The sequence below is a fragment of the Myotis yumanensis genome, unplaced genomic scaffold, assembly GCF_028538775.1.
Source record: "Myotis yumanensis isolate MYYU_CA2020_CCGP unplaced genomic scaffold, mMyoYum1.0.hap1 SCAF_5, whole genome shotgun sequence".
Taxonomy (NCBI): domain Eukaryota; kingdom Metazoa; phylum Chordata; class Mammalia; order Chiroptera; family Vespertilionidae; genus Myotis; species Myotis yumanensis.
In genome coordinates, this window is record NW_027223756.1 from 5037464 (window position 1) to 5060216 (window position 22753).

The following is a 22753-nucleotide window of genomic DNA, read 5'->3' on the forward strand; positions in this document are numbered from 1 at the left end:
ACAATTGTGAGTTACTGTGAAAGCTCATAAATCCCTGTATGCGCTGTAACTTAGGAAACATCCCCACTTTGCAGTGGAAGAAACTAAGGCTCAGGGAGGAGGTTCAGGATCTTGCCCAAAGCCACAAAGCTGGTCAGTGGCTGAGCCGGGATTCAACTTCTCATGGTGTGATATTCAAAGCCAGTGGTTGCTTTTTTAAAAAAAATCCTCACCTGAGGGTATGTTCATTGATTCTAGAGAGAGGAAGGGAGAGAGAAACATCCACCTCTATGTGCCCGGGTCGGGATCAAACCCACAACCTTTTAGTGTGTAGGACGAGGCTCCGACCAACCGAGCCACCCAGCCAGGGCAAAGCCAGTGCTCTTATCCTGCACTATTGTGTGCCTTGTGCACCGTGCCAGGTTCTGGGGTTCCAGAAATCAATCAGAACCCCCTCCCGGAGTTCACAGGCTGGTGAGGAGAGGGACTTGCCAAGGGCCACTCAATGGCAGTGGAAGATACAGTGGACAGTAGTGTGGGACTTTCCACCCCAGCCGGTCCTGAGCTGAGCCTTGAAAGAGTAGGGATTAGCCAGGATAATGAGAAGATGAACCTGGAGTACCTAATGCTTGCCACAGATTCTCACATGTGTTGATTACAGCGTGCCACAACCTTGGAACAAGGAGTAAACCAATTCTCAGAGGTCACGGAGCTTGATAAAGCTGGTGGGCAGAGGCAAGGAGGAAAGCAGATCTATAAACCAAATCCAGCGTTGTCCTGCAAGTCACACTTCCGCCCCTCACCTCACTTCCTGATTTCTTTCTTCAACTAGAATGGATTCTTGCGTTAAATGGGAAGTTGGACTGACAGTCTTTCACTCTGTACCAACTCTTCAGACACGATGCCAAGCCTTCATCTGCTCCCCCAAAACTAAGCCTCGGTAGACATTCTATTGTCCTTGAGCCCCAGTCCGAGCACCTCCTCCTCCAAGACCTGTTTCATTCTGTTAGCGCGTCTTTTGTGGCATTGTACTTGTTGGTGTGTATCTTCTTTTTATTAAAAATATATTTGCATTGATTTCAGAGAGGAAGAGAGATAGAAACATCAATGGGCCACCTTCTGCATGGCCCCTACTAGGGATCAAGCCCACAACCCCGGGCATGTGCCCTTGACCAGAGTCAAACCCAGTACCCTTCGGTCCACAGGCTGGCAACCTATCCACTGAGCCAAACCAGCTATCGCTGTGCGTGTATCTTAACCAGCCTCTAAAAGGGGGCGAACTCCTTGAGAACAGGCACTGTGTAACTAACCTATGCTCTTAAGGGACACTGTATACAGAGAATGTATCAATAAACACTTGTACAAATGCAGTGAAGAGTGAAGAAGGGGTGAGATCAGCCAAAACTAAATTAGAGGAAAAAGTTTGCTCCTACTTCCCATTTCCTTTCTTAAAATTTACTCAATTTTTTATTAAGTTATTTTTAATTGAATTTATTGGGGGTGACATTGGTTAATAAAATTATATCGTTTCAGGTATACAATTCTTGTACAATTCTATAACACATCAACTGTATATGTGTTCACCACCCCAAGTCAAATCTCTAAATTTATTTTTAATTGTGGTAAAATATATGTAACATAACATTTACTGTCTTAACCATTTTTTAAAAAATATATTTTATTGTTTTTTTTTACAGAGAGGAAGGGAGAGGGATAGAGAGCTAGAAACATCGATCAGCTGCCTCCTGCACACCCCCTACTGGGGATGTGCCCGCAACCACGGTACATGCCCTTGACCAGAATGGAACCTGGGACCTTTCAGTCTGCAGGCCAACGCTCTATCCACTGAGCCAAACCGGTTAGGGCTTAACCATTTTTAAGTGTACAGTTCAGTAGTGTTAAGTATATCCACATTGTTGTACAGACAATCTCCAGAACGTTTCATACCCATTAAACAATGCCTTATTCCCCCTCCCCAAGCCCTGGGAACCACTATTCTAACTTTTGTTTCTCTAAGTTTGACTCCTCTAGATACCTGATATAAGTAGAATCATACAGCATTTGTTTAATACACATCTGGCTTAATACACTTAGCATAAGGTCCTGCAGTTGCAGCCATTTGTAGCACAGGTCGAAATGATGAGGAAGATTCCACTGTTATGTATAGGCCATACTTTGTTTCTCCACTCACCTGTCAATGGATGTTTGTGTTGCTTTCACTTTTTGACTATTTCGAATTTTTTCCTGATTCTTAAATCAATGCAAAATTTTTTTTAAGTTGATCTCGTTAAGTCTAACTTTGTCTTCCTTTTTGGCAGCCTTTTTGAGAAGCAGATGTTGAGGAGCACAGGGAAGTGACTGTCAGACACCAGTTCTGCCCGTTTTATCCTCTGTGAAATGAGGAAAATTCTAAATCTCGGCATTATATGTGTGATCTAGTATTGGCCAATAGCTCCCTCTACCAGTGAATCTGTCAAAAACACTTTCTCACACTGCCCAAAGGGAAACTAGGGAAAGCCAGCCAGGATTTAGTGATCCACCGAATGCAGAAATACCATCTGCCTTAAAGGCGTTTAAAGACACCTTCAGAAAATAAGCCAGACTCTGGGCGGTGTGCACCAGGGACCCTGGGCAGCCCCTGGGACTCTGCCAGCGCCCCGAGCGCCTCTCTTCCCAACCATCAATCTGTGATGCAGAATTTCCTTCTTGTGCTTCGCCCAAAACATCTTTTGGCAGATTGAACGCAGAAGCACTGTAGGAGTCCGCTGGTCAGACATCAAGGAATTCTGCAACAATGTTAACACCATGTCACTCTTCTCGCCACTTTCTTTTCATTTTATTTTGGAAAAGATAGTTACTTTATATAAAAATGTTAGTCCTGTTAACATGCTTTGGGTTTATTACATTTAAAAATTATTTTTAAATGGATTTAAAGGTCAAGATTTTGTTTTACTTTCTAATGTGGTAAATCACGTGATTGATGGAACCCATATAAATGTGGAAATAGGTGTTGAGACCCAAAAGTGTGAGAGCCACTCCTAGAGGAAAAGCCTCCGAGGCAGCCACCGTGGAATAAAGAAAATAAAGGAGCTGCTCGAAAGGCTATAGGGCGACCCCCGAGGAGCCCCTTCCCCAAGCCCAGCCCCGTAAATCAAACCTGGCCCGCGGAGTCACAAGGCCACGGAGTCATCAGGCTCCTCCTAAGCCAGTGATGGCGAACCTTTTGAGCTCGGCGTGTCAGCATTTTGAAAAACCCTAACTTAACTCTGGTGCCGTGTCACATATAGAAATTTTTTGATATTTGCAACCATAGTAAAACAAAGATTTATATTTTTGATATTTATTTTATATATTTAAATGCCATTTAACAAAGAAAAATCAACCAAAAAAATGAGTTCGCGTGTCACCTCTGACACGCGTGTCATAGGTTCGCCATCACTGCCCTAAGCTGACCTGGAAGGCCTGAAGTTACGGGAGAAGCTGAATGCCCAGCACACTTCACTTCTCATTTGCTCAGCACATATGAATGGAGCACGTGCTGTGGGCAGCCACCAATGATTACAGCATCTACCATGTGAGTGACACCCACGTGCCACTGACCTAGGTGCTTTGAATGACCTGCCTCATTCAGTGCTCACAACACCTAACACTGAGATTATTAAGTCCATTTTACATAGTAGGGGAAAGAGACTCGTATTGTAACTTGCCCAAAGGGTGGCTGTTTTAAGGGGCAGGACTGGGATCTGAATTTGAGCCTTCATAGCTCCTGTTCTTCCCACTAAGCCATGCTGCCTCTCCCAGTTCAAATAGTAAGTCAGCAAAAACCCCTAAAGTACACACTTCTTGACAAGATAGACCTCTATTGCATAAGATGAGACCTCTGAAACCTGTTCCAGATTTAGGATGTGCTTGACTCTATTATTTCTAATGGACAAAGAATATTTTATTTAATATTTGTGAGAGGAAGAGAGAAACATCGATGTGAATTGATTTGAGAAATACAGATTAGCTGCCCCTACCCCCAAGCTCTGCACATGCTCCTGGACCAGGGATCAAAGCTGCATGTGCCCTGACCAGGAATCAAAACTGCCACCTTTTGGAGAACAGGATGATGCTTCAACCAACTGACCCACACTGGCCAGGGCTGCACGTTTCCATTTTAATTACGGCGTTCAGGCAATAAACCTCACACGACTGTTTCAATCTGGATGGCCTACCTTTCTCGGAAGACTTCTTCCTAGATCAAACTTTCAGTAAACACCCATTGTGTATGCATAGGCTACTTCTGGGAGGATACAAAAGAAACTGGAAACAGTTGCTCCTCCTGGGGAGAACTGAGTGCCTGAGAGTCGAAGTGACCAGGAAGCTTACTTCTCACTGTATGCCTTTTGTACCTTTTGATGTTGTACCATATATAAGTATTCTTTTTTAAAAAAAATACTAAAAGGACAATGAACAACGACCAAGCTACCACCAGATGGGAACAGCTCGACGTCTGCAGCATTGGCAGAGCCCGGCGGACTCTCGGTCAGTAGAGTTCTGTCTGGTCGTCAGAGGATTCAGTTCGTGCCTCCCCGGCTCCCACGGGCAGCTCTGTGGCTGAACATCTCGTGCCTGAGCGCAGTATGAAAGCAGGCATTCAGGAGTGTCTGTCTGAAGTTTCAAAGTTTGGAGTCTTCCCAAAATAGCACAAGGGGACTCACTCAAGTGAATGGACATGTGCAAATTTGATGAAAAGGTCAGTAGGAAACTGCTTAATCCAGTCATTCCACAAAACATGCTAATAGCCCAGGGCCTGAACCTTGACAGGCAGGCCCACCCAGCTGGCATTCTCCAGTCCCCATTCCTGCAGCCAAAACACAATACCACTACCCTCAAACCCGCCCCTTCCCTTAAGAACCAGCATTTGTCTGAACTTCCTTGAGAAAAACTTTTCCCTCTGCACCTGTAAACAAACCCACTTCCATTCTCCTTTAAAAGACAATAGCTAAAGTTTTGCTCAACTCTGTGCTTTACATGTAGTATCTCAAGTAATAAGCTCTCAACCTCTTATCCATATCACTTGTATTGAACAAGTTGCTGAAAACAAGCCAAGTCTGACTACTAGAAAACACAATTTTATCAGTATTGGCTGCAGCCTAGGGCTCAGATCAGGCATCAGAATATGTTGTCATGCCCTAGCCGGGTAGCTCAATTGGTTAGAGTGTCATTCTCATATGCCAAGATTATGAGCTTGATCCCTAGTCAGGGCACATACAAGACTCAGTGAATGCATAAATAAGTGGAACAACAAATCAATGTTTCTCTCCCTTCCCTCTTTCTCTCCTCTCTAAAATCAATTTAAAAAAGAATGTCATCCTTAAACCTAATCTAGTATGAAATATGATTTTCATGCAACTTTTGGGGTTCTACAACACGTTGGTTGAGAATAAAGACAGCCCGGCCGGCATGGCTTGGTGGTTGAGCATCGACCAATGAACCAGGAGGTCACGGTTCAATTCCCAGTCAGGGCACATGCCCGGATTGTGGGCTCGGTCCCCAGTGTGGGGGCTGTGCAGGAGGCAGCCAATCAATAATTCTCATCATTAATGTTTCTCTCTCTCCCTTCTCCGAAATCAATAAAAAAAATATTAAAAAATAGTAATTAAATAAAAGAGAATAAAGACAAATCTCAAATACAAACAAACTACAGACCTTACTGGTTGACCTACTCATTATCCTGACTAGACATATAGCTCAGCATGCTAATCACATAGCTGCTGTGTGGGGCACCTTCTCTATTTCATATGCTGTGTAAATTATGGATACATTCTAATCTACAATTCCCCGATCTCAACTGATGCATTTTAATAAACAGATCACTTATCACAGGGGAAAGGCAGGATTTCAGACGTGACCCTGGAGCTAAATTTGAAGAATAATTTTAAGTTAGATGCGGAATCTGAAACTCAGATGCCAGTGGGGGGCAGGCACTCAGGGGCATGAATGGAGTGAGCTGGAAAGGGAGCAGCCAGCCCCTGGCTCCACAGCTGATGCTGGGCAGCATCCGGGCCCCGTGCGGCCAGAGGAAGCACAAGACCTAGGTTTCTCTATGGGTCTCTTAAGCTTTAAATGTTGGAAATTAATTTTTAAAAATCATGAAAAGCAACAGGGCAAACAACATCTATCTGTGCGCTGTTCCTCGCCTACAGGCCATCTATTTTCTGAGTTAGCCCTGGGAGAGAGGAGGGACATTTTAGTAACATGGAAATGGCACTTGCAAAGTCAAGACCTAGACCTAGGGCAGGGCAGCCTGGCTAGGGAGCTGCAGGCCATTTGGTTTGGTGGGAGCATGAGGGAGAGGAGCTACAGGGCAATCCGTCAGGCCCTAGATGTGTGTATGCAAAACAGCACCAGCTGCTCACTGGGGCCGTGTATCTCAGTTCACACCATGACGGCCACTGAGTGGAACGAACCCCTGCACCAGGCAGCAGCCCTATCCTGTCCACCCCATCAGTGTGAGGGTCCAGGCAGGAGCAGGGCCATCCCACCACTATTGTTCTGCTGCTCCACAGATTAAACATATGAAAGGATGGCAACAGGGAATTAACAGTGAGATGGACTTTATCTATAAAACAATGCAAAATCCACTTGAATTAAGAAACATTTCCAATTTTTATTCATAAAATTAATCCAAACAGCAACAATAGACATACAGAGCCACATATCAATAACAAACCAGGAAGGAAACAAAATATTCCAGAGACATCTTGAACAACTTTAAAGGAATACACACCAGGCTAAAAACCTACAGCTAAACCGTGGTTGCACAACAGGTTACGTTTATTCCTGCATTTTCTCAATAAGTTCTTCCTTATATTTGCCTTTCTCTTTTCCAACTTGCCGAGATTTGGCTTTGCGTTCAAGAATTTTTTTCCGATCTTTGTCCAGTTTTAGCCTGGTGATAACCACCTTTTAGGAGTAAGGAAACAAACAAATCTTTGTTTTTTAAGTGTGAAGGTTTATAACCACAATTAGTTTGTACAGAGCGGCTTAGGTTCTTTCTGGCACCCGAACTCCTACCCCTCCAATGCTGAGGACTAGGATAGGAAATGTCGTTCGGGCTGGGAAAAATTACATGACCAGCATCTTTCTGGTTTGTCTAGCCTCCCTTGGCTGGCAAATGCATTAAGAAACATCTGTATTCCCCTGCCAGCTACTGGGCAATACAGAGATTACAAGGTATGAGCCCGACCATTCTGCCCTAAGGATCTGAAACTGGGGAGAGACCCTGCAATTCAGTGTATAAAGTGGGAGTGCAAAGGAGGAACATCATATCCCTCAGGGTGAGTGAGGGCCACGGGAAATGCTCTCTTCTCCTCTGCACATGATCTAGTGGGGAAGTGAGGTCTGGAATGACTCTATCAAGCCTTCCTGGCCTCCCCCAGGAGGTCCCTGCCAGGTCACCTGAGTAAACGGCACCAACACGTCAACAACTCTGACAGCTACACTTGCTGTGACCACCACCGCCCAGTCTCGGGCCTACCTTGCTGGGGTGAATGCCCACGTGGACAGTGGTGCCGTTAGCCTTCTCACGCTGCACCCGCTCGATGTAGATGACATATTTCTTTCTGTACACCTGGACCACCTTGCCGATTTGCTGACCTTTGTAGTGTCCTCGAACCACCTGAGAGAAAATACAAAAGAGACCCCCCCCCCATTTCCAACGCATGGACATTAGTGAGGACACGATCAGGAACACACAGGCTAACATACTTCATACAAAACAGATTAATCCAGGCAGTCAAAAGTCAGCTTTTTTTAGGTATAAATCTGCTTTGTGTTATTCTAAGTCAGGTGGAATTTCTCTACCTGAATTTTTTTCTTTTCATATGTGAAGAACAAAAAATTCCTTGAATTTAAATAGCCATCACAGAACTAATCCTTAGAGCAGTGATGGTGAACCTTTTGAGCTCGGCGTGTCAGCATTTTGAAAATCCCTAACTTAACTCTGGTGCCGTGTCACATATAGAAATTTTTTGATATTTGCGACCATAGTAAAACAAAGATTTATATTTTTGATATTTATGTTATATATTTAAATGCCATTTAACAAAGAAAAATCAACCAAAAAAATGAGTTCGCGTGTCACCTCTGACACACGTGTCATAGGTTCGCCATCACTGCCTTAGAGTAAAAGATATAATCACCGTACACCTAAAACCAATACAATGTTATATATCGACTATATAAAAAATACAATCACTCTGACATCCTAAACAAAGAACGGTTAAAGATGTACTGAGACTCATGCAACCATTTAAAATCTATGTTTTTAAAACATAATTCATGACCTAGGAAAATGCTTTAGAGAAAAAAAGGAGAATACAAAGCTATACATATAGAATACAGTGTGAATCTGAATCTTGTATGTATATGTTTCATATATATAGTATATAACATGATGAGATTGAAATGTATCCAAATATCCATAATGGCTGCCAGTAGACAGAAAGTAGAATTACAGATGACTATTTTTAAAATTTAAATTCTTCCAAATTTTAAGATTTCTACAATTAATACAAATACTTTATAGTCAAGACAATTTTGACGTTAAATTGAAATCTTGTGGGCTATTTTTGCATACTGAAAAACTGCTCACACTCCCAACTCTATTAAAAAATCAACCCAAAAAATAAAGAAATAAAAAGTAAACCAGATTATGGTTTCCCTGAAAGCAAGAGCCTATTTAGCAGTAGTGGCAATATAGGTGATATTCGTTAATAAGCATAGAGGAAATACCACATATAAAGAACTAGAGAGGTACATCTACACAATGGAAAACTATGCTGCTGTAAAAAAGAAGGAACTCCTACCATTTGCAACAGCATGGATGGACCTGGACAGCATATGCTAAGTGAAATAAGCCAGAGAAAGAGAAATACCACACGATCTCACTCATATGTGGAATATAATGAACAACATAAACTGATGAACAAAAACAGATCCAGAGACAGAGAAGCATCCAACAGACTGTCCAACCTGAGGGAAGGTGGGGGGTGAGGGGGTAAGAGATCAACCAAAGGACTTGTGTGCGTGCATATGAGCATGACCAATGGACACAGACAGTAGGGGAGTGGCGGGGAGAGGTCAGTGGGGGAAAAAGGAGACTCATGTAATACTTTCAACAATAAATAATTTAAATTAAAAAAAAAAAACCAAAGAACTGGAGAATTTCAACACTCCAGGTTGTCTACCAAGGCGAGGCTCAGGCTGGAAAGAGAACAGCCTTGCTTCACTGAAAGCCCACCGCACTCGGTAAGACCAGAGACTCCCCCATGGAGGTCTGGGAAGAAGCCCCTATGAACACGATCAGGACTGAAGGTGCTGATAAAGCCGGTCCGAAGGGACAGCTGGGTAAAGAGAAGCAGACCAACGCTTCACCCAGTGAGGTGGGCGTGACTGCAAAGGTGAGGAAGAGGTGAGGTTGGCACCGAGGCTGGCAGGGCAACTGGAAGGATGATGGCTATGCCCTTCTTCCCCAGAGGCACGGAGCACGGGGGAGGAGACAGACTTTAGGAGAAAACATGCTGAATAGTTGGAGACATACACTCTAGGGAAAAATTCCATTAGCAGCAAGAGGGCCGACTGGGTCTGCAACGAAGGCCTGGGAGTGATCTCCTGCAGAGCCTGGTGCAAAAGCCACCCTGAGCAACGCCTGGCAAACTAGCAGCCAGGGGCTAATCAAAAAACAGCTTGCTTGGCGGACACACTCTTTTAAAAAATAAATTCTTAATAGAGAATTGAACCTGAATGCTGTTCATTAGGCGGGGCAGGTGCTCTCTGGGCCCCCATCTCCGGTCTAACACCTCGGGCGGGGTCCCAGCACTTGCCGGGGTGCCGAAGGCAAGCGAAGGCTCTGCCTCCCTCACGTCCAAGCACACAGGGCGCGTTCGGGCCAAGGCGGCGCCGGCGTGCGACGCATCTGGGTCCCGAGAGCCCGAGGGGGCCGAACCTGGACCTCGTCGTCCTTGCGGATGGGCATGGAGCGGACGCTGTACTTCTGCCGCAGCTCCTTGGAGAGCGGGGAGGACATGATCTTGCGGCGCACGTGCGAGGGGGCGTTGAAGTGGCGTTTGCGGTTTTTGCTGCGGTCCGAGGTCACGAAGGGGTTGAACTTCATGGTGACCGTCTGCAAAGAGCACGGCGGAGGGATGGGAGCGGCGTCCAGGGGGGTAGCAGGCGGGGCCTGCTCTCCACCGGGCACTCCTCCCCATCCCCGCGCAAGTGCTCCACAAGGGGTGGCCTCGGAAGGCGGCGACTAGTCGGGGAGCGCGGGACGTGTGATGGGTTTGGGTGTTAAGACCGAGCCGGGGCGTTGCCAGCTGTGTGGCTCAGGGGTTGAGCATCGGCCTGTGAACCAAGAGGTCACAGTTCGATGCTCGATCCCCAGTGGGGGGCGTGCAGGAGGCAGCCGATCCGTGATCCTCATCATGGATGTTTCCATCTCTCTCTCCCTCTCCCTTCCTCTCTGAAATCAATCAAAACATATTGTTTAAAAACTGAGCGGGGCGCGGTGGGGCGTGCAAGCCTGATGGGAGGGGTCGTGGGGAGAGGCGGCACTGGCGCCGGAGGCTGACCGGAGCGGGGAGGGGAGGGACAGGAAGGAATGCGCGGCTGGGGTCCCGCAGAGGGATCTTGGGGGGGCGGGCAGTCCCGGGGTCCTACGCGGCGGACGGCTTCACAGTCCGAGAGAAAACTCCAGCCTCTACTCACCTACCCGGCGCCGGAAGTGCTCCGAGGGTGCGCTCGCCGGGCAGGAAGTGAGGCTTCCCGGCCGCGCAAGCGCAGAAAAAGAAAGCGGGGCCCCATTCCCTCGAAATGAAGCTGAATGGCGCCCCATGCGGATTGGGGTGGAACCGCAGTACCTGGTTTCCAGAGACCCCAGGACGGGTAAGCGGCCCTGCAGGGAACCGCGAAGGATGGCACCTCTGGGGAGAAGGGGCCTATTTTTGTAGGACCTGCAATGTAGGCTTACTGATGTCCTTTGATTTATTTTTAAATATATATTTTTTTATTGGTTCATAGGTTGAAGCTCAACCACAGAGCCATGCCAGTTGGGCTTGATGTTCTTTTAACAGATACACCATCAATAGTCTTTTTCTTACCCCAAACGCTTTCTTTGCAGAAGTTGTCTAGGCATATTTTTGGGGTGTTTTTAATGTCATGATGCTTCAAATGCCATCTGCTGACTTGCTTCTTAAAATCATCGAGAAGCCTGTTCAAAATGCAGACTTTCATGCTCCACCACAGTCCGGCAAAAACAGTCAGTGGTAGGGTTGGAGGTCAGGGAATCTGAATTTAAAGCAAGCACTCCCCCCACCAGATGTTTGAGGATCGTGGCTAACCAACCACCTGGCTTTGCAAAACTTCCCCCCGATTTTTTAGCCCTGTTCGGAAGAGCCGGGGTTGTAACAGTCAGATCTTGACCCAAGTGCCTCTTCATGTTGCTGGCCCTTGGGGAGCTGCCTCCATGTTTCTGAGCCTCAGTTTCCTCATCTGTGAAATGGGAATGATCTTAGCAAGTGCCCCGTGGAGTTATCATGAGGACTAAATGAGTTAATTCGTTTACAGTGTTCAGGGCAGTGTCTGGCACACAGCGCTCAATTACAGTCATCAATATTCCTAATCTCCCAGAAAGTCCCAAACCGGGCCTCGCATTCAGACTTCCCCGATTAACTCTAGATGATGCAAACCGTAAGTTTTCTGTGTTTGATGTAAACACATGCGATGCACCACGCTGGGGGAGCTCGGGTGTGGTGTCTCTTTGTTTTATAACCTCCAAACGCCTCCAGAAAGGCCAACTCAGTCACTTGACCACTCACTTTCCCATCTGAGAAATGGGACTATTGATAGTATTTACCTCATTGGTTAGGTGTCAGGATGAAACAAACCCTTAGCACAATGCTTGGCACAAAGTTAGCACTTAATACTGATAGAAATTACTGTCTACGAGATGAATGAATAGTACAGGCTAGTTTTATTAGGCTGAGCGTTTACTGTCAGGTGTTGTGCTAACAGCTTTACACACATTCCCTTATTTCATCTGTAAACAACCCTCTGAGCTGTCCCTTTTACAGGGGAGAAAGCAGGTTCGGAATGAGATAGGAGTGGTGGGTGAACATGACCCGGCATATGTATTCAATATGGTTGTTACCTGGCAGCCAATAAAGATGATGAGATCTATCCTTACTCACATAGAAAGGTGCCTACTAAGTGAGGAAAAAGCAAACTACAAAATAGTATCAACAGCACGACCCCGTGTCGTTTATGGAAGAACATCGTTAAAATGCTGACAGTGATGACCTCTGATTACTGGGCTTAGGGGTGACCTTTGTGTCTCCTTTTTAACTTTTTGCTCTTTTCTGATTTTCCTCCAACGGGGCTATGAACATGTCTTACTTGTGTCATTAAACTCATGTTTTAAATTTTTGTTTAAGGAAATCCTCAGTGCTCAATGTAGCTTTCCTCTGCAGGAAGGAAAAACAAAAACAAAAACAAAAGTACCCTCACTACTTTCAATATTCCCTTTTTTGGGGGGTGGGGGTGGGGGGCATTTTTCCCTTTTGACACAGATCGGCTCTTGGGGAACTGAGGTGGAGCCATGCAATTCTTCGTCAGCCTGGACTCAGGAGGACGTGGGTGTGCATTCCCACCGCAGCCCCTGCCAGCTGTGTGGCCGGAGAGGCAGTGGCGACATCTCTGTGCTGTCCTTCCCCAAAAGGCCTACCACCCTCATAGGATTGCCGTGAGGGTTAGGACAGGCGAGGCCTGAACCACCACCGCTTGCCTGGCCCGTGGCGGACTCCCAACCTCCGGTAACAAGAGTTACGATAAAACTTTATTTGGGTCAGAATGAAGTGCGTGACCTCATTACTAGGAAACTGAGAGAAGGCAACTGCTGGGGAGGGAACAAGGTCTGAGTGAACGTGAACGTAGCCCTCCTTACAGTCCCCTCCCACCCCGGACCTCCTGCCGCGGGGAGGCTGGAGCTGCTCCGGCCAGTTTCTTCAGAAGGGATGGGGGGTCACCGGTGACCCACCACATCGACAAAATGTGTCTGTTTCTGGCAAGAACCAAAAATTGATGTGTGGCCCTGATGTGTTTGTCCACGTTCCTGCTGTCCCAGCGGAGACCCTGAGGGCTGGCCAGCAGAATGGCACACAGCCATTAAATCAGTCCCTTTGTCAGAGCTGATGATGGTCTCTCTTTGCTGAGCTGAAGGTTGAACCTGGAATGCCAGGTCCTTGGAAATCGAGAACGTATGAAACGCCTTCCTTTATACACCCTCGGCTGGAAACCGTGGGGGAGTGTCAGCCCTGCTCCCAGGACATGGCATTCCCTTGGGAATACTGATATGGATCTACTACCGTGTTTGATACTGATATGGATCTACTACCGTTTTTTGAAAAGCCACCAGGTACCACTTGCCCGCATACATGAGCTGATTCCGACCCAGGATAACTGACGTGCACATACTGCAGATTTAATTTCAGCCACAATCCCACGAAGTTGTGTCACTGTTAGCCCCATTTCCACCTGGGCAAACTGAGGCACTGGCAGGGGAACGAGGCTACGGCTAGTGAAGGGCAGATTCCGGGAACGTCCTGGGGGGACTCCATACAGGAAGCGCTGGGTCCGGAGGGTGACTTCTGATCATCCTCGCAGATCTTTTCCGCATTTCCCAATTCCCCTCCCCTGGATTTAAATTCCCTCCTGGGCCCGAGCCCCCGGGCTGCCAGCCACAGTTAAGTAGAAAGAAACACACAGCAACACTTCTGAAAATCAGCCCTTTAATCTATTTGAACCCAACGAGTGGGGAAAGAACGGACACATTTCCCCCCTTGAGATGTCTGTTTATAATAATGGGTCTGAGGTGTGTCTTCCATAGGAAACTGACATCCCCCACGTCCTCAGGAGTTTTGTTTCTTTAAATGCATCGAAGTGGAATTTCGAGGCCTGTGCACCCCACGCATTTCCTCGCCCTACCCGCCCACCCTCTGAAGGGACTCTTTTTGTCAGTGGGGAACAGAATGTAAAAAAAAAAATCCATCTAAGTGGCCAGAGATACCAGAAATAACCAAATGCACATCAGTCAACACATATGCAAGCGGGGAAGCTGTCCTACTGGAATCCGGAGCCAACAGTTACCAATGGCAGAGACTCGAGCTATCTAGACAGATACGTTACAACTCCTTCCCCGGCACGCCCCTTAATTACAAAAGTATGCAAACAATCTTGATCTAAATGGGAAGCCGGCGGGCTCTCCCTGGGACAGGGCATACCTGAAATTCCCAGGTGGACGCGCGCCTGGACCCCTGCGCCTCCCTTTTAGGACTAAAGGGGAAGGATGAGGGGGGAGGAAGGGGTAGGGACCCACCTCAGGAGCAAGTGGGGGGACAATGGAGCCGCCCCAGGGACCAGGAACGTGCTGGTGTGTGGCCAGCCCCTGGGAAGCTCAGTGGTGAGGGGCCTAAACTGAGGGCTGCAGAGAGGGCCGGGGGCCGGCGCCCCTCGGGAGCCGGGAGGTGGCGGTCCAGACGGGGGAGGGGTGGGTCAGCGTCGCTTCCCCCACCTAAGGCCTTGGGACTGATGGCAGCCGCTGGGAGAGGCCAAGGCATGATTGTTTTAGGGCCGCGGAGAAAGAGGCCCCCGCCTGACATAGTGCACAAACCCTGTCTGGTTCTCCGAGGATGATTCCCAGTCACAACCAGCCCCTCCGCCTGGAGATGCTGCTGTCACACAGCAGGGGGCTGAGGCACATTGGTGGGGGGGTCCAGAGGGACAAGGTAAACTGAGGAAGGGAACCCACCACCGCCCCGTGACCGGGCATCTGCTTCTCGGGAGAGAAAGAAAGGCGTGGGGGTGAGGCCTCGCGGCCTGGGCTCCGGGCCAGGCAGGAGAGGATGCGGCCGAGCCAGGCCTCCCTCTGCAGCGCCGCATCTCAGGGGCCTGCCTGGGAAGTACCATCCTTTGTTGAAGGCGCCAGGTGGGGGGTACCTTTGGGCAGCCTGGTCCAGAGCTGAGTCCAGGTCTGCGGGTGGCTGCCCAAGGGGGAAACCAAGGGACTGGTGCGTCCAGGTCTGCGGGTGGCTGCCCAAGGGGGAAACCAAGGGACTGGTGCGTTCCAGAGGTGGGGGCTGAGAGATTGTCAAAGCCTGGCTGAGAGCTGGTCGACAGGGACTCTGGGCTGGTCCCACAGCCCTCCCAGGAGTGGTCCCCAACATCCCCGAGCACCCCTTGCCTGACTCTGGTCTTGGGGGTCCCCAGGGGAAAGGGCACCACAACTTCAGGCAGCGTAATTTGCCTGACGTTAAGCACGGGGAAGAGAGGTAGCTGCGGAACCATGAGCCACCTGCTACCTCCCCCCACCCCCACTTTGGGATGCAGCCAGATCCTGGGCCAGACAGAGGGCAGGAGGAGATGGGGCGCTGGAGGCCGGGCGGGCAGGTGGTCAGTGCATCTTGCCCAGCTGGATCTTCTTCCAGGCCTCCGAGGCTGTGAAGATACACGAGTCCAGAATGCCAGCTACCGTGAAGGTCCCGCCGATGATGGCACAGATCTGAAAGCGGGGGAGGTCAGAGGTCAGCACTGCAGGGAGTGCCGGGCCAGTCGCCGTCCACATCACAAGACAATGAGCTCAGCAAGGACAGTCGCTCTGCCCCATTACACCCTCCCCACGGCAATCAGCGGGGTCTGGGACACACTCAGGGCTCCAAAAGCCCACCTGTTGGATGATGAAGTTAATACTAATAATAAAAGTGATGAGCGGCAGCTCCTTAAATTCCCATGTGAACCTTCTGAGTGAGGAAGGGGATTTAGTGGATCCATTTCACAGGCGAGGAAACTGAGGCTTAGTTAGGTAACTGCACTGTGACTTGAACTCAGGTATGGCTGGACCCTGGAGCCTGTGGTCTTCTCTAATTGATCAGCGATTTACAATCCCATCTGCAGATGAAGGAAAGGAGGTTCGGAAAAGTGACACCACTGGCCCAAGGTCACACAGCCAGCAAGTGGCAATCCTGGGGCTTGAACCTGTGTCTGACAGGTCCGGCCGCAGCGCTGCCTGTGACTGAGACCTGGGGTGGGCTGCAGAGGCAGCAGTGCCCTGGATGGACCGCAGCGAGAAACACATCTCTCTCTCACAAGCTTGCACGCGACCAGTGGGATGGGTAGTCATCAAATAATCATACTGATAAATGCAAAATTATAACCAAGGCCCCGTGCAACAGAGGAGGGGGCCGGTGGTGCTACCAGAAAGCTCCTATTTGGCGGAGTGGCTCAGGGCACTATTTACTGTTGGGACCGGCTAAGTCACCGTGAGGCTGTCCTGTGCACAGAAGGATATGTGGCACCATCCCGGGCCTCCACCCACAAGATGCCGGGAGTAACTTCTCCCTGTTGTGACAACTGAAATGTCTCCAGACACTGTCCAATGTCCCCTGGAGCTCAAAGCTGCTCCCGATTAAGAACTGCTACAGTAGGGGGATGATCATGTCACCTGTATGTCTGTACTCCGGAACTTCCTGCCACATGACGGCCACAACAAAACAGACAGCGCTGACACCGCGCCTTCCCTGTGCTGGGCACGGTCCGGGGGGGTTCATGCCTCCCATCACGGAACCCCCGGTCAACCTGATCAGCTAAGTAGAATTCTTATGCCTACTTTACAGCCAAGGAAACCGAGGCACAGAGACACCAAATCACTTGTCTAAAGCCACAGTGACTAGTGGCCGCAAAGGGACACAAAACTTTGTGGAGTCTGTCTCTGAACCCCGCACGCTGCCTCTCAGGCACGAAACGTGCCCTCAGCTGACTTCCTCCTTTCGCTGTGAGGATGTCGAAACTGCGCGACTCGGAATTTTCTGACCTACCTATGAGTTGCTTTTTGGTGCCAAAAGAGAATCAGAGAATGCATGTTGGAAAAGAGAAGTTCACAGAAGGTTTGCAAGAGAACTTTAAATGCATTTCCCTCTTGCAAACAAACCTTATGCTGTTCACAAGAACCAATACCACCCTCCACCCCGTGTGCCTGGGGGAGGCACCTCTTCACTCACGTACCCATGTGGCCCAGAGAGGGCGATCACCTGTCCAAGGCCACACAGCAAGTGTGCGGGGCCGAGTCTGTCTGCCTCCAGAGCTCTCACGCGCCCCCACATGCTGGGCAGCCCAAGGGGGCCCCTGAGCCTGCCTGGAAGGCACCCCTGGGGGGCCGGCCAGCATGACACTCGGCCACTGGAGGACCCTGGGAGAGGGCAGCCTGAACGGACCCTCCGGTGCCCAGTGGAGGCCGCCAGGAGACACGGCGGAGGCGAGAGGGAAGTGCGGATCGAACCAGCATTTATTTTTAAAATGATATTTCTACGAGATGAGCTCAGCGGAGGCCCGAGGCCCCGGGCAGACAGAGCGGGTCTGTGGGATGGGCTGGAAGCGGGGCAGCTGGCATTCCAGTAATAACAGCCCAGAAACCGGAGCGGCCCCAGGGAGCGCAGAGGCCGGGGGCGCTGGGGGATTATCCTGGAGCGCTTCAGCGGGCACGGCCCCTCCCTGCCAGCCCCCGAGCATGACGAAGGGGCACTTTCCGAGGCCGATGACGGCAGGGAGCTGGCTTATTTCGGTAGAGTGGGTCAGATGATGGGAGATTTTAGACCACAAAATGCTTTTAGAGCTTGGATCGGAGGATAGGAAAATGTGACTTAAGTGCAACGGAGCAAATAATGAAAAAATGAAAAATAACCACACACACACACACATATATATTCATCTACACCAGGGGTCCTCAAACTTTTTAAACAGGGGGCCAGTTCACTGTCCCTCAGACCGTTGGAGGGCCGGACTATAGTTTAAAAAAAAAAACTATGAACAAATTCCTATGCACACTGCACATATCTTATTTTGAAGTAAAAAAAACAAAATGGGAACAAATACAATATTTGTATTTGCATGTGGCCCGCGGGCCGTAGTTTGAGGACCCCTGTTCTACACACTCTGGACCCCAAGCGCATCGGTGATTCACACACACCTGGTGCCCCGTCTGGAGGCTCCTTTCACTGGGCCGGCCCGGAGCAGCAGTCAACACACGCATTGAGGTACACGGGGAAACACAGCTGTGGGGAAACTGAGGCCTTGGGCGCTAGGACCGGCGGAGGCCCTGCCATGAGTCTGGTGAACCCACCGATGCCCCAGCTCAGCAGCATGGCCCCTCGACCCTACATCTGCCGAAGGTGCTGGTCACCGGCCAACTGAGGAGGGCAAATTTGGACACTTTTTTGGGGGGGGAGTAGGGGGAGCTCAAAAGCTGAAAGATATCTAACAGCCCCCCCGATACTGCCACAGCCATAGACTAGCTCACCCATAGGTGATGACTGGTGTGAGCGGGGCTGGGAGGGGTCCCGGGGGCTCTCAGGCCCTGGTGGCCCTGGATGCTGCCATCTGGGTGGTCACGGAACCCCCAGCACCAGGTTACCACCTCTGGACTCGCCCAGGGAGGTGGTCAGTCATGGTCAGCCCTCGTCCTGAGAAGGTCACGGGGAAGTTAACGGAGCCACGAGGCTGCACAGAGGGTATGCGTGTCCTTGGACTCAGGCCCTACACGTTGGTGGTGAGATTACAGGCTTCCTTCGTGATTCTGTGGCTGATGGGGGGTGACCAGCCACAGACGTGAGGAGGCCGACGCGGATCTCAAGAAGACACTCAAGAGAGCCCTAACTGGTCTGGCTCAGTGGATAGAGTGTCGGCCTGCGGACTGAAGGGTCCCAGGTTCGATTCCGGTCAAGGGCATGTACCTTGGTTGCGGGCACATCCCCAGTAGGGGGTGTGCAGGAGGCAGCTGATCGATGTTTCTCTCTCACCGATGTTTCTAGCTTTCTATCCCTCTCCCTTCCTCTCTGTAAAAAATCAATAAAATATATTAAAAAAAAAAAAAAGATACTCAAGAGAGGGCAGGCGACAGGGAGAGCGGAGACACGGCATCTCCCTGACCGGCGGAGACAGGCCCAGGGTGAATACAAGTGAAAATAAAGCGGATCATGGTCGCGACACTCAGTTCCCACAGCCCGTCGCTCTGCACGCAGCAGAGCGAGGAGAACCGGGCCTCCGTGGGCACAGGGGCCGGGAGGCGGGACCCTCCTCGCTGGACATGGTGAAGGTGGACTGGGCAGAGTGGGGGTGAGGTGAGCACTGGGAAGTCCACTGGGCCCATCCCCACTGTGACAGCAGAAAGAGCTGGTGGCTTCTGGAAGCGGAGTGCTGGCTGTCACTCACTCTGGCCGTGGGAGAGCCTTTCTGGGCCTCAGTCTTTTCATCTACAAAATGGGAAGACCACCCCTACCTTGCCAACTGTTGCACTGCAGGAAATGCCTCTGGAGCTCCTAGCACTTAGTAGGTGCTCAGTAAAGGATCCCCTTTCGGTTGACCGACAGGCTCCAACCTTGTCGCTAGAGCTGAGATTTTCTTAACCTCCCTAGGAAGAACAATGGATCAAACATCGCGTATCCCCCAGGTCAGGCCTCGGGGTCTCCATTTCTGTTTCCTACCTCGCTCTTTAAAAGGAGCATGGCAATTCAGGGAAAGCTAGGCCAGCACAGGCAGACAGGCAGATTCTCTGCAGCTGCCTGGGCCCCATGCACTCCGAGGACCCATTCTACAGATGGGAGAGCTGAGGCGGAGGCATGGTGTTTCCTCAGGGAAGTGCCAAGAAGTGTTTGTGCTGAACAGCGCTGGTTAGGGCAGAGCACCCAGGCCTCAGGGAGCGTCCATTCTTTGGCCCACCTCAACCCTGCCGCGCAAAAGCCCGGGACGGCAGACAGCCGAAGCACCTGACATGCAGTAGGCACTTAGTACACGTTCACTGAGCAGGTCAAGCAGTGATTGAGTGGGAGAGTGAACTGATGAATGAACAAACGAATGAATGACTCGCTCAGAAACGGAGCAGGATTCCTAGGGGGCACAGGTGGCTCTCTCACAGGGTGGAGGCGATTCAGGATGGCCGGGTCCCCTCCCGCCGCATGCTCTTGCATCACCCAAGTGCCCCGTGCCTCAGTTTCCCTACTTTTACAAATGGGAAGGCTAATCCTCACTGGCCAGGACTGCTGTGGGATTGAGTGAGTGTCCGTGCCAGCCTTGAATGGCTGTTCCCTTGGTCCCTCACTGCTGCCAGGCTTTGTACCTCCCGACCAGGCCAAGGACAGTGGGACAACCTCTGTGTGTGTGGGTGGGGGAGAGGGGGAGGAGCAGGAGGGGGAGGAGCAGGAGAGGGATGGGGGTGAAGAAGCAGGACCACTGAGCCAGGAAGGGCCGCCACAGCCAGCACCTGCAAACTCCTCGGGTCGGCAGCCCCAGCTCCAGACCCAAAAACAAGGACCCATTCGATCGCCAGGCCCCGGAGAGTCTGAGACCAGCGCTTCACTCAGCTTCTGGCAGAGTCATCAATAACACCCCTCTATTCCCGCAGGGCCTCCTCCCTGCGGCCTGCCAGCTTCCCGGCCGCCTCTGGCCAGAATGAAGTCAGCTTGTCTACCTTGAAAAGAAGGTGTGTGTGTGTGTTTCCCTTTCGTTTTAATTACGGCTCTTAATTCCTTATACTATGGAAAGGACATGTTCCAACCGCACTGGCTGGGGCTGAATCCCTCCCTTGTCCCACCAGCACCAACCCTTCCCCGTCCGTGGGCACACACACCCCCTCCCCGCCATTGACTTCTCTGTCGCGTGCAACGAACAAGTGTGACAGACACGCCCCACGGGGCGGGGGAGACGGTGGGCTCCGGAGGACACATTCCCCGGGTGGGGTCCCAGCTCTGTGGCTCTGGCCGGGGAAACCCGTTTGCCTCTCTGAGCCTCAGTTTCTCTCATCTGTAAAATGGGGCCCACCGTGAGGACTGCGTCGGCCCCCCGTCTGGCTGCCCGCTGCCCTAAGTGCCGGGAGCCACCCATTCCCTTCCCCGGTCCAGTCAGCACGGCGCGAAGAGCTGGTGGAAAAGCACAGGAGGAGGAAATAAATAATGAATCCGGTGCCATCAGAGCTGGCGGCGGCAGACAGGCTGGAGCCGAGGATGAGAACACGGAGCCGGAGCCCAGCGAGGCGGAGGTGGGGGCTGTCTCAAGGGAAGCCGATGACTGGGCCCTGGGAAGGAGCGGGGGGTGGAGGAGGAGTGGGGGTAGTGCCCCCACCCAGGGGTGTCTCACCTGCCAGAGGGCCCATGCCCACCCGCTAGTGCAGGAGCCCGGGGGACAGGAGCCCTCTCCTTGCCATTTTTATAATGGTAGCAGCTGTGAAATACCGGCCTCCCCCTCAGGAAAAAGCCACCTTGGTTGAGCACCTACTGTGTGCCAGGTCTGAGATGGCTCTTTCTTCTGCCTTCTCATTCAGTCCTTGCAAGTGCCGGGGGAAATGGGCGATGCCCATTCCACGGATGGGGAAACAGAGGCGCAGAGAGGGACTGACTTATCCAAGGTCACACGGCTGCCGCCACGTAGGGCGACCAGAAGCTAGGTCTGGGAGGCTGGCTGCAAAGGGCCCGCTTTTTCCAGCGAGAACCCCCCCCCACTCGCTTCACCCCACCCTACAGCCTCCCTCGGTCCCCATCTTCATGCTCAGGCGGCTTCTTTATCTTTTGTTTTCTCAATCCTGTTGTCAAATGCCCTGAAGGAAGGGGCCCCCCTCAGCCACGTTTATGGAGCAAGAAGCTGTGATGCTGTAAAAACCAGCGTAGTGTGCAAACGGGAGCCCAGTCCATCCTAACGTTCCCTCCGTCCCAGAAGCCGCTGGAGAACAGCTCCCGACCCAACCGAGGCATCCGTTCAGGCCAGCCGGAGCCACCTGCCCCCGGCACGCAGCCTTCTGAACACCACCTTCGCTCAGACGTCTGGAAGGATCTGGACGGAAGCTGTTTGCACATGTCCAGGCCAACTGAGTAACTGAGCTGCTAATCTGGGTTTGTTCGGTTCCTCAGAAATTGCCTTGGGGGTGGAGCCAGGTAGACACCCCTCCCTCCATCTGACACCTGCTTACCACCCGCCCGCGCTGTGGACGATCTGGAGACCCGAGGTGCCAAGATGCAGCCCTGTCCTGGAGCGCACGGTCCCGGGGAGGGAGACACGCGGAGGGAGGGGGGTCGGAGTAGGACAGAATCGAGGCTCTGAACAGGCTGCTGTGCCAGTCCAGCCACGAAGCTGGTCTTTTCCCCGCTCAGTCTCAGCAGGTCACACCGTCTCAGGCTTGTCTCCTCTCAGTCCTTCTTCCCACTCCCCGCACCCCAGGCCCCGGATGCCTTTTGTCTACGGCAGGTTCCTTCAGGTGCCCACACAGCTGAGCGAAAGGGAATCAGATCAGGACAAGGAAACGTGCAAGCCACAAGGTTGGGTAGTTGGCTCTTTGCACGGTTTGCATGTACGTGGCTGTGATGTTTATCACACGTGCTTCCTGCTGTATTTTTTCCTGATTTCCCAGGACAGGAGTCACTGTACCAAAGGACCCTGGTGTCCTACCCAGGGCTCCATGGCCTCATGGGTCTCTCTCTGTTGCAGGAACATCCTTGAGAGCCGTTGTTTTAAAAGAAGGAGGTGGGCTTTGGGGCCAAGTTCCAGCCTTGTCGTTTAGTGGCTGTGTGATCCGGGACAGGCTTCCGTACCTCTCTGGGCCTCATTTATAAAACAGGAATGAGCCCTGACCGGTTTGGCTCAGTGGATAGAGTGTCGGCCTTCGGACTGAAGGGTCCCAGGTTCGATTCCGGTCAAG

The 22753-nt window shown here is 51.0% G+C and overlaps 2 protein-coding genes across 2 annotated transcripts in view; both read right to left on the reverse strand.

The window, feature by feature from the left end:
- Nucleotides 1-6614: 6614 nt before the first annotated feature.
- RPL26L1 (ribosomal protein L26 like 1) lies at nucleotides 6615-10768 on the reverse strand. The gene is made up of 4 exons (XM_070414400.1): nucleotides 10735-10768; nucleotides 9974-10150; nucleotides 7505-7645; nucleotides 6615-6930 (listed from the first exon to the last, which is right to left on the reverse strand). The coding sequence occupies exons 2-4, from the start codon at nucleotides 10139-10141 to the stop codon at nucleotides 6802-6804; spliced, it is 438 nt and encodes a 145-aa protein (XP_070270501.1). The 5' UTR covers nucleotides 10142-10150; nucleotides 10735-10768; the 3' UTR covers nucleotides 6615-6801.
- A 3026-nt stretch (nucleotides 10769-13794) lies between these two features.
- ERGIC1 (endoplasmic reticulum-golgi intermediate compartment 1) overlaps nucleotides 13795-22753 on the reverse strand; it is an 83246-nt gene continuing 74287 nt past the window's right edge. The window contains exon 10 of the mRNA XM_070414399.1: nucleotides 13795-15580. Within this exon, the coding sequence (XP_070270500.1) occupies nucleotides 15473-15580 (108 nt within the window). The 3' untranslated portion in view covers nucleotides 13795-15472. The remainder of the gene's footprint in view (nucleotides 15581-22753) is intronic.

Coding starts and splice junctions, on each gene's coding strand:
- RPL26L1 (XM_070414400.1), bottom strand. CDS start 10,141: ATGAAGTTCAACCCCTTCGTGACCTCGGACCGCAGCAAAAACCGCAAA. Junction 7,646..9,973: donor GCAAGGACGACGAGGTCCAG/GTTCGGCCCCCT, acceptor ATTTTCTCTCAG/GTGGTTCGAGGACACTACAA. Junction 6,931..7,504: donor TGGGCATTCACCCCAGCAAG/GTAGGCCCGAGA, acceptor TACTCCTAAAAG/GTGGTTATCACCAGGCTAAA.